This window comes from Mchenga conophoros, linkage group LG18, assembly GCF_057382185.1.
Source record: "Mchenga conophoros isolate Kocher_MC1m ecotype Shallow Benthic linkage group LG18, M_conophoros_male_GT1.1, whole genome shotgun sequence".
NCBI classification, from domain to species: Eukaryota; Metazoa; Chordata; class Actinopteri; order Cichliformes; family Cichlidae; genus Mchenga; species Mchenga conophoros.
In genome coordinates, this window is record NC_140543.1 from 7,133,325 (window position 1) to 7,148,919 (window position 15,595).

At 38.4% G+C, this 15,595-nt stretch overlaps 1 protein-coding gene and 1 non-coding gene across 2 annotated transcripts in view; one reads left to right on the plus strand and one right to left on the minus strand.

Annotated features, from left to right (window-relative positions):
• Window positions 1-6,131, plus strand: part of LOC146553114 (receptor-type tyrosine-protein phosphatase N2-like) — a 220,548-nt gene extending 214,417 nt beyond the window's left edge. The window contains exons 22-23 of the mRNA XM_085256023.1: window positions 1,167-1,240; window positions 3,298-6,131. Coding sequence (XP_085112149.1) covers window positions 1,167-1,240; window positions 3,298-3,369 — 146 coding nt within the window. The 3' untranslated portion in view covers window positions 3,370-6,131. The remainder of the gene's footprint in view (window positions 1-1,166; window positions 1,241-3,297) is intronic.
• Window positions 6,132-14,778: 8,647 nt separating this feature from the next.
• Window positions 14,779-14,870, minus strand: trnar-ucu (transfer RNA arginine (anticodon UCU)). The gene is given in 2 exon segments: window positions 14,779-14,814; window positions 14,834-14,870. It is a non-coding gene; the product is annotated as a tRNA-Arg (tRNA).
• Window positions 14,871-15,595: the final 725 nt, after the last annotated feature.

The window sequence follows — 15,595 nt, forward strand, 5'->3', positions numbered from 1 at the left end:
AACTTTTATGCATTAACTTGATGTTGTCTGTCACTTTAATAGTAGCAGTCACTGTAGTAAAACTTAGTTGTTTGTGCAATATCTAGGAGGGAGAAAGTGCACAAACTGACGTGTTGCACCGGTAGATTGCTGTTACCCTTGGATTGCTCTTTAAAACAACCAGTTTTTTTCACAAACATTTGTATAGCTTGATTGATTTTGTTCACCTGTGGCAGTGGGACTGAAAACACCTGAACTGAAGGAGTAAAAGTTGTGACCCCATAGTTTTGTCCATTTCCACACTGAGAAACAGAAGCAAACCATTTTTTAAATAAAGTCTTGTTAATTGTAATATTGTATTATGTATTGATCCAATCAATTCCAAGTAGCTCGTCTAAATAGTGCTTAACTAAAAACACTATTAAGACAAATTTAAAAAGAAAACATTCAAACTGTCGTTTTTATTGTTACTTTTCAAAGACGTGAAAGACTTTTGTCTATAAAGGCTAGAATTGGCTTATCAAGGCTTAAGTGCTGAAACTGGAGAAATCTAGTTTTTCAATTATGGTCACATAAGATTATACACGTCAGATACGTATATGCCTCCTTGTGTTTGACTCCAAAAGGATTATAATATGTTTGTAATGTATCACAGTCTCTGATAATCTGACCAGCATTTGGCCTGAGGTCACTGAGCTGACTGCAGCCAGCCACACTTTTGTCAGCTGTGGGACATTATCCCAGTCTGGCATACAGACAGACTGACGGGCAATACACACACAGACAAACACACGTCAGCTTTTGGCAGTGGCTGAGAGAGCTCTGGTGGGCAACCTTCATGAAAGGCTAAGAACAACCAAAGACTAACAAGGAGCTTTCAGATTGACTCAGGTTTCTTTAGAAAATGTAGCAAACATGTGTTCCTGTGATTTCCCTCACAAAGTCCTCTGCACCAGCTCCTTTGGCCTCTTCATCTTTTTTTCATTTCAACTAAAGACCATCACTGTTTTCTAGAGTCAGAGTGTGTGTGTTTGTGCTAAGAGGATGAATGTAATCGCCTTTGCTGTTCTAATGGGAGTTGGTTTAAAAGAGCAGATTGAGTGATGTTAGCTGGATTATCTTGGTGGTGCCTTGAACACAATCCAACATCATTTTTGTGTGTGTGTGTGTGTGTGTGTGTATGGCAGGTGCCAAGGAGATTGATATTGCAGCGACTCTGGAGCACCTGCGGGACCAGAGGCCAGGAATGGTTCAGACTAAGGTAACACACACCTGAATCCTGTTTGTTTGTGCAGATTTTGTTTGATTTATGGAACAGTGTGAACAGATGACTTTTTTTGTTTTTACATTTAAAAATCCTGCTTAACGTAATTTCACAAACTTCAACAAATCCTCAAATATAAATAAAAGTGCAGGTCCTTGAAGGAGAAAGGACCTTCGCCAACATTTATCAAGGAACAAGATGTATATGAGCAGAAAAAATATATATATTTATTAGATTTAAAATGTATGGTAGTGACTGCACACTAGTGCATGAACAGCACTTCTCACACAGTGCATCATCAGGAACATTAAAGTATCAAAAAAATATTTAAAGCTTTTCTCAGATTTGTCTGTATTATTTTGCTTTTGTACCAGCAGTCAAATTACATGGGGGAATATAATAAGTTGTGATAGCTGTGGATGGATCTCACTTCAGCTACATTGGAATGAGTCAGACACTATAATATTTCGCTGTTTCAAATCTTGGTTCATCAATGAAAGATGTTCACCATGAACCTATGCAACACACCCAGTGACTTAGATCTGCTCCACTGTGTGACCCATCAAGATGCTAATCTACAACATGAGCTCCGTTATGCTGCATGTTGGAAATCGAAACCATAGTAGGATTAAAATGTGACTCCAAGAAGTCCTAAGTATCCGAGAATGACAGTGAGAATGTTTTGCATATACAGGCTGATTTGCAGTAATTACATTTAAGGTTGCTACTGTGGAAGGCTACTTTTATTTCCATCAGCATATAATGTAAGTAAGGTCATTCTCAGCATCTCTATCAAAAAAACGAACAATCCATCTGTGCTGTCACATGAATTTGGGTAGAAAGGTTACACGAAAGATTGCCATGGTAAACTCAAAATGTCAACTTGACATTCTTAGATCGCCTTAATGCCCCAGAACTGTCTTTCTAACAATCGATCACACTCCCATCAAAACTTCACTTTGTCTAAAAGTCTTTGCTGAGATGATAATCTCTATGCCCTATTGTGAGAGAGACTAGATTTGAGAGTTTTGGGGACTGGCTCCACTGCTTCAGCTCAGATGAATCGATTTCTGAAAGGGATTATGGGAAAATCAGGTCAAATCACAGAGGAATATGTATAGAGTTCAAATAGGTGCTGATAACCTGTCCCAGGTTGTCCTAATCAGAACTTGTAGTGGAGGCTTTCTGGTTATATGAAGTGAATGATCGAGAATAAGAATTTGCAAAAAAGGTGGTTCTATTCCATTTTGGTTAAGTGTTTAGGGAATAAAGGGAATAAAGTTTTGTAAGTATTTTTTGGGGGAAAAAGTCCTCAAACAAATTATTAAAAAGACTCATATTCTAAAATACATTTGTTCACTGCCTCAGAGACCTACAACCAAGTATATCGTCATCACACTGTACACTGAATGACTCCGGCTGGTCTGGAAACAATTACCGGCTGATCTGTGAACTTAATTAGAAAGGAAACCCAGGATGTGTGTAAAACATCCATGGTATTGATCCAGGTTTTATTAAAGCATGTATCCTGACTGAACTGCTGTCACAGCACTCTCCCTGCACTCCTCACACATTGATTCCCTTTGTGGTCAGGAGACCCAGCCTCAGCACTCTGATTTCATTTCTGAATTTGATCTGCTGTTTGTGCCTTTAATCTACTTCTTACTGTGAGGATAAAGTACTCATAGGTCAACCATGTTTTGATCACGCACGAGTATAAATAAGTGTTTCAAAACAACATAACAGTTCTCTAACATAAGCATGGCCATCTAAACTTCACGGCCATGAAGCTAGAGTCTCCCTTTGCCACAAAGCCAGTGGGATTTTTTCACAGGCTTTTCTATGATCACAGACAAAAAGGTCTGTGGGAAATAAAAGTTGGGTACTTCCACATTTTGTTCAGCATCATAATCTCCGCAAACTGATGCAATATTAAGGATTTTTGAAGGGTAAATGCAAAGTAGCATGTATCGCTGAAATCAAACACTTAGTAATCTTTTTGTTCTTGCATGTATAAACTTTTAACTTTCTTTCTCTTTTTTGTGTGTCTGCAGGATCAGTTTGAGTTCGCATTGACAGCCGTTGCTGAGGAGGTGAATGCCATCCTGAAAGCTCTTCCACAGTAGAAAACAACACCTTCTCTACTCCTCATCCCAAGGATCTTCTCCTATATTGTTTCCTATTTTGTCTTTCTCCCGTCTCCTAAATTTTTTACCCTGTTATTTATGTTCTTTCCCCTCTCGTGCTTCTCATCTGTCATTTCCGTCTCTTGTTTCTCCTCCTTCTGACACTTCACTTAATCTGTGTTTTCCTGTCTGCCTTTCTTCTTTTTCTCCACTCCTTCTTCATTTTCCTCCTCTCTCCACTGTATTCTACTTTCATTTTGTTTTCACACTCCTTGCTACTCCCATGCCCTTTTCATGTCTAATATTTACCCATGTTTTTACCATTTATCGCTTCTATTATTTCCTGCAGTCAAATTTCCTATTTCTCACCCTATCTTGTCATCAGTTGTTTTTTCTCATCTTTTATCCCATTTTCTCATTTCCGCATGTCTCGTCTTTCCTCCTTGTGACCCCTCTCCCTTCCATGTGCAGCCGTTCCTTGCAATTCTTAACATCTCCCATTCGATCTCAGTCAACGTTGTGCCAGGAAACCATTGAAACTATCCTGTACATAGACAGACCTTCCTTCTGTTGTGATGATCCAAGCAGCCTGTTTTCCAAAGTAACATTTTGCCGCATTTAAACGCCTTTTAAGCGATTTTTCAAATTCATCTGTATTCTGTTAAGTGTCTAATTATCATAATTTTTGTTTATAGATGAACATTGATCTCATTGGCATCAGCTGGCAATGATCAAAATAAGATGGCTCAAAATGTAATCGTATATCTGATTCTGATTTTCTGGGCAATGTTCAACGTGGCCAGTTGCCAAACCTGAGAGTTTTACTGAATTGATGCCACTGATTGGTCTCTGAGTGGGTGCATTTGTGACGCAGATCATCACATATTGTGTCTGATATTTAATGCCATGCTTTTTGATATGTTTTGATGCAGTATGCTAGTGTGTCACAGTATGCTGTAACTCATCAGCACGTAGCGTTGGTCAGTACGGTAGATATTAGGCAAAACACGAGTGATTCCATCTCCCACGAAGTCTTGCTTTTGTAAAAGTAAGCGGGGAAACCCAAAAATTAACACATTATCGGTAACTGTCTTAGTTGAACAAAAAAACGTGCTAATACTGGAAATACGGTCAAATGATTTTGCTTCATCTTTGTTGAAGCAATTTTGTGTTTCTTCTACCTGAATTGTTCTTTCTTGTGGAAAAACAATGTTGTGGCTTGTCAGTGAAGTTACACTCATGTCTGCCTTAACAAAAAAAAATAAACATTCAGTAGATGGACTGGTAAAAGCCACGAGGATAAGGAGTAATGCTTCATTTTAAAATGGCCTCATTCTAGTGGATTAACCTGCGGATTAAAGATTAGCTGTGCCTGTGCTAAATGAAAACTGCTGCGATAAACATTGAAGAACATTCTGCCGGAGCAGAAGTTTCTGTTCGGCCAAAAGTTTGTGAGAGTCTTCTCACAAGTACCTACTTCAAATAACTATAAGTTCAAAATGCTGGAGTGGAGTCATTTTAAATGGTAATGTTTCTGACAAGTATTGTCATGCCAAAAGGAATAGCTCTGCTTCTGAATAGTAGGTTCTTAATGTAGCATTAATGGATGATTTGTCCATGTACAGTAGTGAAATCTGTATTGCAATGGAAATTAGTTTGCAGTGACACGCCTCAGCTGGTTTTCCCAACACCATTCTAAAATTAACATGTTTTATGTACTGCTGTAAATAAAAAGAGCACAGTCAGCATTAACTCTTGTTTTTTATGTTTTAGCCCATGTATGTAGGTTTATTTCAGTATCACGCCTCTCAAGAAAAGGCCCCACCACCAGTTACAGACAACTTCAGAGATCATTATTTTTGCTGGCTTCTAAACAGAATGTCCTGGGATTGTCGGCTCATTTTCGGTTTTAGCTAGACAAAAGCCACTACTAAATAGCCTGAAGTTAAGACACTGATTATTAAAGATGGCTTTGGGAAACCAGCTCGTGCAAAATCAATTGGTTGACAGTTTGAAATGTTTCATTCAGTTAATTCTACTAATTCTGTTTGTAAATCACCGATGACATGAATTGCATACACTATGCTGCTAATGCATGACTATTCAACAAATGTGTGCTGTAATGTTCTCCTTGCCTCAAAATGACCTTTACAAACCTCTGCAAGCAACCAGCCAACTGCTGATGTATCTATTAACTTTGTGTTAGACTCTTTATTAAACAAGATGCTCCAAGGACCTTAAAGTACAAAAGCCAAGGATTATCTTCTCTAAACTGTGCAGATCATAGTTAAAGCGGGCTGAAACGGGTGCAGTAACAATATGATGTAACACTGCAGCAAGCTGGTCTACATTTTTCCATCACAAAATTGAAACGTGCTACGAGAAATGCTGCTTTTAATAATGTGTTCAATGTGAAATGAGATTCTGTTTCTCCCCCTTTTTTAGGATACTGTCAGGTATATTATAAAAATGTGGAATTAAGTGAACTGGAATTCACTTTAAATGATCTTATTCTACTATATTTGAATCAAGCTTATTATAATGGGCTTTTATTTTTATTTGTTTATTTTGCAATGTTGATACTCAATCAGTTTCCCTGCTGCTGTTCTTTCTTTCTCACTCACCATCAAGTATGAATAGATAGCTGGTCTGTTGCATTAAAACTGTACATAAACCCCAAAACACAACAGAAGATATTTTGTTCTATTGGTGTAAACAACTTGTGAATAAAGTCTAGTTGTCGATGCAGTATTGTAATGCAATCCCGACTTGTGACTGTGGTCTCTTTTTATCCTTTTCTGACATAATTATACACAATAACTTTTACCATCGGGGTGAGCAGTAAAACGTGTTTTATAGAGCTGCTAACACCAGCTGCATTTTAAATCAGGTACCTTAGGTGTGTGCACACAAAGTGATGTCCTGCAGTGGATGGCGTTCAAGGTTGACATTCAGCATTTACATTTTTTTCTCCTCAGGTGAGATATTTGAGCAACACTAACACCTAATATACGAGAAGGTGCAACTTTTTTGCAGTGGGTTTATATTGCTTGACACTGCACAAAAAGAAAAACATATATTTCGGCAAAAAGTTCATGTGAAGTGTGGTATTTTGTCCATCACTCGATTATTATTATCGGTAAAAGTAGTTGTTGTAGTAGCAGCAGCATTATAGTGACCACAGAGTAAAGGAGTTAGCTTGGACGTTAGGTAGCCAAACTAGCTAACATTCAGCTAGTTTGGCTAGCAAATTAAAGTTGTAATTAGCCATATTATTAAAAAGCTGCTAACTTTGGTTTGAATGAAAAAGGGAAATTAAAGGCAAAACTGACCTGTCATTCAAAGTTCACAAATGGTTTAACTTTTAAAACTATTGTGCTCAGCTACACATTTCTCGCTAAACTTGACAGAGCGTTTCTGGCACAGTTAGCCAACGAGTGAAAATGAATGAAATATATGCATTTGAGACCTGATCTCCAGTTTTCTGGTTAAAAGGGAGGATTTTCTTTAGAACCCAGTAACACCAAGTGTATCTTTTTTAACCCCAACTCCCATTTGTTTATTTAAGGTAAAGTGTGAGCAATAAACTGCCAAAAAAAAAATGCCAGATATAACAAAGATTATACAAAATTACATTCACATATGCAAAATTATATCTAAATTTAAAATCTATATGTTCTGGACATTATTTCAGGGTTCAGGGTTTATAGGGTTAACATAGATTTTTGTCACACTCTTAAATAAATATAATATAATGACATTTTGTGGGAGACGTGTGTATGCAAACTGTGCACTCTTTAATCAAAAGTTAAGCTACAAAAGCAAATATTTGATCTGTCATGACCTTTAAAAAATCCCAGTGTAAGCACCTGTTTTTTCCACTTGATCAAGAGAGCGATTTAAAATCACCCTTTATCATCTGATTCATCGCATGCCTGCAGTTAACTGTTTCTTTCTTAGCACTGTGGAAGAACCGCTGTCACTCCTTCAAACATAAGTTTTTTGTGCAGCTGTTTTTAAGCCTAATACCTGTCCAGCTGTTTTTAACCTCATCTCCTTCATGTTGACAATCTCTCATTACAAAGACATTTTGACGCCAAAATGAATCGCATTTTTCATTCAGAGTCATCATCACTTGGCATTATTATTCATCCAGCATCTCCTGATAAGAAGCTGGGTGGATGATCAGCTTTTTGAGTGCTTATTCAGGTGAAACAGCAGCTTGCTATTGATTGTGGGGGGGGAAAACGTTCTCAGTACATAAGCTTGTGTTGCTTTCTTGCAGTGTTGACTTAGAGAGTAGGAAGTAGGGAAATCGATTTAGCAAGATGCTGCTTTTCTCTCAATAGTGAGTCATATGAGTAGATTTAGACCGTCTAAGTTTTTCTTTTCATAGATGGCAACTTCTACTGTAGACACCTTGCAGTTTGAATACATGTGCACACATTTTAGTCCCTGAGATTTGGTTTGCCTGATAGTAGCTACAAAGGGCCTGTTCACACATAGTATTATCATGTATTTGGAATCAACATTAACACGAGAACAGCTCTAAGTATATTTGTTCACACAGGGAATTAGAAATGTTTCTCTGCACGTGTCCTGGGTGACCACCAATGTTCCCTCTAATTTTTCATGTGTCTGAGCGAACACACAAACTCACTGAGCGGTCCCTTGGACCACTGTGAGCAACAGCAGACATGTGCACTGTGGTCACGCCAGCATCGAATCGATCCAAGTTACATGGTTTTATTAAAATAATCAAATTACAGCATTTATGTTAGACTACTTTTAATTAACTGCTTTAGCCCACTTACAATGAAAATGTAAAGAAATCTAGTCATTGACCTGTGTAGTATGTTAACACTATTGGAAGTAAAAATAACCTGAACTCCAATTTTGAAAACACAGCTTTCTTTCTTTCTTCTTTTTTTTTTTTTTATAAAGCTCTGACTTGTATCATGAATATGAGTCTGTGGTCTGGGAGAGAGTCCTGTAACTCTCTGTCTGCAAAGTACAGTAAATAATGACCAATGTTGGGCAATTAATTATATAGTTACTTCTTCAAAAAGTAACTGAGTTATGCAAACAACAAAGTTTTTTGCAGCAACTATTTATAGACAAATTATTTGTGCCACTCCAAAAAATAGTTTATGTCTACTATGAGATAAAGGAGAACCACAGCCTGATACCTGCAGGCCTGACAACAGGAGATGTATCACTCCCGTAACACCTGTAACATTCAGTAGTCGCCTCATTGTTCTGACACAGTGTGTAGTGTAGTCAAAACTATTGACTACACTACACACTAACATCACAAGATTTGCGCTAAACGTCGCAAATCTCTCACATCTCAAAACACCGCTGTCACTCCTAAAACTTCCCCCCTTCCTAAACAACTAAATGCCATGTTGCCATATAATTTTTTGATTGGTCAACATGGTACATTTTTCCACCAATAGGAAAGAGTGGGGTTTTTTTGGCGTTGTTTTCGCTCACAGGTGGAGAGTGCTTTCGAGCGTTTTCCCTATAAAACACAGTTTTTACCGTTTCTTCCCGCAGTAAATATAAACAACGATAATATTCAGGAAGAAAACCAAACATTGCGTATATTTTTATCATAACTCTGGTTTTACGTGGCCTATCAACACAATTTAAAAACTGGTATAAAGTCCACACTTTTTCTGTCAATTGTTCCGTCTGTCCTGCTCACATCTCCAATGGTTGTAAACGTTGTCATTAACGTGACTTCACATCAGCCACGCCGCTTTGCTAGCTAAAACACCGGTGTCGGCACATAAGGACGCTGTCATAGCCTGTCAACGGTGTTGATTAGCTGCGTATATACGAATGCGAATCGCATTATTGGCTGGACTATGGGAGAAGGTGACATCGTTCTAATCCCAGCCAGTCACTTACTGACTAACACTGCAAAACAGAATTGTTAAAGTTTTAATTTTAAAAAAATTTGTGCGCAACGCAGATTTTCTGTGCTCAGAGACCGTGCCAGCAGTGCGCAATTGCGCACGCGCGCAGCTTAGAGGGAACATTGGTGACCACAATAGATGAGTGCCAGGTGTATTCAAGCTAGAGATGGGAGTAGATCAGGAATCAGCTCTGAGCCCCTTCCTGTTTGCACTGGTGACAGAGTGGAGTGGGTGGAGACATAAAGGCATATGAGGAAAGGCTGAGATGATCTGGACAAACACAGAGGATGCTGGTGGAAGATCAGAGAGAAGATTTGTAGATATAATGGAGGAATTGTCACGTCCGGTGTGGCAGACGTGTGGAGTTGTAGAAAGGACCCAAAAGGTGGCAGCTCTGGTGCAGGTGAGTATTTATTTACAGGAGTGGGTACAAACAGCAATGGTGGGTGAACATGAAACCGGAAACCTAAACTGGGTAAAACTAACAAAACAAACCAGAAACGAAGATGCAGGGAGGTCCGGGGAAATGCATACGGAGAGACGCAGGGAGACCGAGGGGAAACAACACAGACGAACAAGCAACGACTAAGACAGAAGACAAGACATAAAAACACTCAGAGAACACAGGGAGATCACACACAGGTGGGGGACACAGCTGGGAGTGATTAACGTGACGAGACTAGGGAGGCAAACTGAAGACCTTCAAAATAAAACAGGAAACACATACACCCAATGACACAACGCAAAAACTTCACACAGACTGGGGAACACATAGGAACATGAAAACAAAACCCAGAATAATAATAACTACTAAAACATAAACATGGAGTCACAAACTCCAGATCATGACAGGAGGACGTAAGAATGATGGCGTGGATGCCAGGGATATTGTGAGATGATATGGTGACCCCTAAAGGGAGCAACTGAATGGAGAAGATCATCTCCGTTGTCCAAAAGTAATAAAAAGTGTTGTTGGTGTTAAATAAAAGGTTAGGAAAGAACGTCCCTCACTTGTTTGCCTGAAGCCCAAGATCTTTGACTCACTCATAATGTGGACATTTTAAAGTTTTATATGGGTAAAAGAACTAGTGATTAAGATTCATTGATTAATTAATTATTGAATTGATTTCTTTGACTTTTGTTCATAATTCTGCCAAAATCTGAACTGATCTCAATCCTGAACACCAAGTAACACCAAGTGTATCTTATGTGATAAATGAGGGCTATTGTTGTAATAAGAATTAAAGGTTATTACCCTAATTCAGAATATGTAATAGAACACACAGTTTAATGAATAATGCCATAATTATCCTGAGACCTCCATTCATATGCTGCTAGCTCTATAGATCCAAAAGATTTTTGGTATCAGTGAATACTGCCCCAGTTGGGTTGACTGGTGATTATGAATTCACTATACGTGTTAATGTCAGAGAACGACTACTTGTCTGTCTGTGACAAACTGGCAACCTCTCAGTCGATATCATCAGAGTTAGACTCCGGCTCCTTACAACCAGTCAGATAAGCAGATAAGAAAACTGATAATGGGGGGACTTTGTTGGGGATTGATGTGAGATAGATGAGCCAGCTATTGTCTCCATCATACAGCCCCAAACAGCACATGCTTGTTGTGCTGTAGCATTGCTTATGATGGTTTGGTTTATGGCATTTTTCATCATTTGTCCTGTCAGTTCATATCCACTGTGTCTCCACCTTTATGCATCGCCTTCATTGCATTTTGAAAAGTCAGTTTTGCTTAGGAATGAGTGAGTGAAATAATAGAGGTACTGTGTCCGTGGCACAGTAAGAGCTGTTCGAATTCTCCAAATACAAAGGAAAGATACTTCATTGGTTCCTGCATTACCACACAGGATACACTGAACCGTCCTTTATGAAAAGGAAAGGAGATAGTACACAGTTCAAATCAACACACATTCTGACCAGTCACAGAAGCAACCAGTGTGACTGACAAGTGTTGCAGAGTGTCTATATAAACTACTCCATCTTGTGCCATTTTCTTCCCTCTATGCAGATGTGTTTAAAAGCTTAGTTTGTTAAAGACACCGGCACATCAAGACCCCTGCTTTTGGCTTCCACCCAGGCTGCATAGTATCCAACCCATGGGCCTACATGGCAGTGGAGGTTATTTCTTCCTGCTACCCAGCAAGGTTCTCAAACTGTGAATTGTGAATTATTGAGAGATTTTTTTCTTAGTCTGTCCCCTCACCTGGAACCGATTTACCCTTCGAGACTATACCAGTGGCTGTTTCCCAGGATCAGAGGGATGCTAACCCCTCCTCTGTAATTAGGTAGCAATTTTTCAACAAGGAAGAATCAAAACCCTTTAAACCATCCTTTTTTCAGTTAGACCTGTGGCCATACAATCTTGGTAATCGTGAATGGTGGCTGGACCTCAGACTCCTGGATGGTGCTAAGAGCAAAGCCGCTGCTAAGAGCAAAGCCGCTGCTTCATTGTGATGCTCCAGGAGTCAACTCAGGTGGTTCAGGTGTCTAATCAGGATGCTTCTTGCGTGCATCTCTTTGGAGGTTTTCCAAGCACATCCAGCTGGGAGGAGATCACTGGGCAGACCCAGAACTTGCTGGAGACATTATATCTCATCAAGCTGGGAATGCCCTAGGATGCCCAAGAGGAACTAGAATGTGGGATCAGGAAGGATGTCTGGAATACCGTGAATTACTGCTTTGTCCATCATCATGCAGTCTGATTTTGGGTGAAAACAAAATGGATAAATGGATGGACTGGCAATAAATATTATTCTATTTTATTAAAAAAAATCTGTTTTTGTAAATTGCTTTATAATTTAGAAAAATATAATTTGTTATATCAAGATGAAAGTAAATCAGTTTGCATTGATAATGTTGCTATACTGAATGTTGCTGTTTTGCTAGTCTGCATAACTCTGCATAACACAGTCTGTTCTTTACAGATGTCTGGTTTGATCTGACCGTGTCTTGAACAGCATTAAATACTAAAAAAAAAGGTAAGTTGAAAAAAATTCTAGTCTAGTCAAAAGTTTAGAAGTTGAGCATTTTATTCTACAGTTCTGATTACTTCATTGTTGGAGTTTATACAAAAATAACAAGAAGCCTGAAAAATTCTATTATTAAAAATATATAAATTATCATTTTAGAGTAGATGATGCATTGGTACTGTAATTAACTAATGCACATTTCCTTTTTCTGCTGAATTTTGGTCCTTGATGCACAGGAAGTTTAGGAAGCCCTGAAAAATTGTTGTAAAGTTGTCATTATTTTTTATTACCATCTTGTCAATTGTTGCTACTGCTGTAAAAATTAAGTTTTCAGGACTGAGAAAATGAATGTTTATTTTCCTTTTGTCACATAGGCATATTTGAAATAAATTGTACAATGGGGAATTTAAACAGGTTTTTAGAGGCCTGAGAGGTCATGGAACTTATTCAGAAAATAAATTACTGTGGAAACTTTCAATAGAAGTGAAACAGGGACAGAAATATAATTGCCTCGACTTTTTTTCCCCTCAGACTGCAGCATTATACGTTGAGACTCTGAGTAGACCACTTTATTTAACATCGAAACAAGATGCCTGAGCATGCCACTGTGGCTATCAGTCCCCTCAACGCCTCAAGTAAAAATGTTGTCATTCATTCTGCTGGTAGCGAATGAGGATCCATTTCTGTGCTCAAAGTGAGCAGTCATGTTGCTATTCAAAATCATCAACCAGATTTGTAAAACCACAGAGCCGCTGTTGGCAGTGACACTGTCTGTCTGTTAATGGGCAACTCTTATTCTTCCTGCAAGAAGAACTCAGAAAGAGCTTACTCAAGTTCACAAATATTTTTGTCCCTGTCTGTACATTAGTCTCTGAGCAGTTTGCAGTTGCATATCCTATGTTTAGTAATCAATAGGAGATGTTGTGGACAGAATGACTCCTCTCAGCGATTCACCTCAAATGGCAATCACACACATTTTCGGTGTTTCAACACAGTTTTAACTGGTTTTTCTTTCATTGGGTTTATTGATGCCACATAAAATAAATCTCAAGCATAAAAACACAGCTGTAAAATGTGCCACCTAGCAGCTGCCCACACTAACAGGCGTCTGCCACTGACTCACTGGGGTTAAGTACCTTTATAAAGGTCACATAACTTTTCTAACTGCCCATGATGACTTGACCTCTGGGTACTGTGACCAATGTTTCAGGGCTTCCTGTGAGACCAAGATTTAGTGTTCCTGTCATGTACGGCTGTGTGACAGGCAAGGCAGGACCAAATTGCCAGATAGAGACATGGGTAAACTAAGAGAGGCAACTTTATTGCTTTAGGTTATAAACACAAAACATAAGGAATACAAAAACTCTAGTGAGGTAAAAACTACAAACTAGGAAGCTTGAAAACTACAAGGAAACTAATGCAAGCAAAACACACAGCTCAAGTGGATGACATGACAGAGAACAGAGGGAGACACAGATGGTATTTACACAGGAGGAGATTAGGGCAGAGTGGACACACCTGGATGCACAGCTGAGCAGAATCTGACTGACATGACAGGGGAAGCAAAACTGAATATAACATGCAAGAACGAGAGAGTATCAAAATAAAACAGGAAGTAACACACATACAAATAAATACTGAGACTCAGACTAACACTACTCAAACTACTAAGTTGATAATACTACTGGGGGTAAACAGACAATGAGACATGACAGACTGGAGAGACTGAAAGGATAACAAAACACAGAGACAAGATTGGGAGAGACTGGGGCACTGGCATAATAGAAATAAGACTTATAAACAGCAAACTCAAAGAAACTCAAACACAACATATCCAGGAGCCAGAACATAATTATCTTATATTTTCAAGAGACAGAGCATTGTTTCACAAATTCAGACTTTAAGAAAATCTAATAAAAAAGTAATATTAGTAAGAAGATATCAAAAATCTTTTGCAAGGGTAAAAAAAAAAGTGTTAATCCATCCTATGAATGTAAAACTTAGTTTGAGTATTTTTTCTTATGATTTAAGGAAACTGTGAATTTCAAGCTGGTCTCATAAAATTTATCCACATACAGTTTTTTATCCACATGCAGAATAATCCAATAGACTTCAGTCCTTTGCAGTATGTAATGCTATAAGACTACAGGCATGTAACAATGTTAAATGTCTGTCTTTTAGCTTATGTTTGATTTTGTCCCCTAAAGCCTTGCGTAAAGTGCAATTCAATGCATTAACTTGTCACAAAACTGAACACTTAACAAATTTGTTAGACCACCACTCAATGGCTCATGCTACAGTAACTGTATTAGTAATTACCAAAATATTTTTTATGTTTCTGTAATGGTTCATCCATTAGTATGTGGACACTCTGTAATGAAAACAGAAAAGGTACAGTAGAAAACAAAAGGAAAAACTGTGACTTTTCTTTCCTAATTAAAGGTCATGTAATTGTGTTATAGATAGACCCTCAGGTAGGTCCCTCAGTTAAATAGTGACTCTGGTGGGACTTGAACCCACAACCTTTGAATTACATCTGAAGTGAATCACTAGAAGTCCAATGCGCTATCCATTGCGCCACAGAGCCTGTTATATGTTGCATCCCCTAATCATTTTTTGTTGCTTCTTGCATTGGAACTTAAACCTAAATCCTATAACCTATATCCCTGTGCCTTAAAAAAGCAGCTAGCTATATCCATTGCACTAAAATATGCTAATTTTCTGACCACTATGTGACTAATCCGGTCGTTAAGTGATGACGTGACAAATCCTACTTCCGGGTCCAAAGTAGTCTGCGTTTAATATGGCTTTTGTGTTGTTAACATGTTTAATGTTATGTATTTTCTTCTATTTAATCTCAAAAAGCTCCTAAAACAGTCAGTGATCACTGTTGACCTCCCTCGGCTTTTATTACCGCTAATCATTTATTTAAGCTCAGTTTTTAAAACCTTATGATGTAACTACAGCCCAGCCCATGCAGCAGTATATGAATGACTAACCTCGTATTGTGGATGGATTATCTCAGTTGTTCTCCTAGCTGAAGTTTGGTCCTTTTATAGCATCCTGCCATGCGATTACATTTGTTCCTGACCACCGAGAACACTCACGTTAACTTTTATCAAGTGGAAAAAAAGTTAGCTTGTTTATATTATGCTAACATAGCTGTGTCGCTAGCGGTCACGTAGCACATCATTAAATACCAGCTAGCCAAACTTCAGTAACCCTACAAACGTCACTGCTGTTTAGCTTTCTGTCTTCATTTATGTTGGAAGTGATAACAGAGCTGTACGTTTTAATTTGTTTCCAAAACCC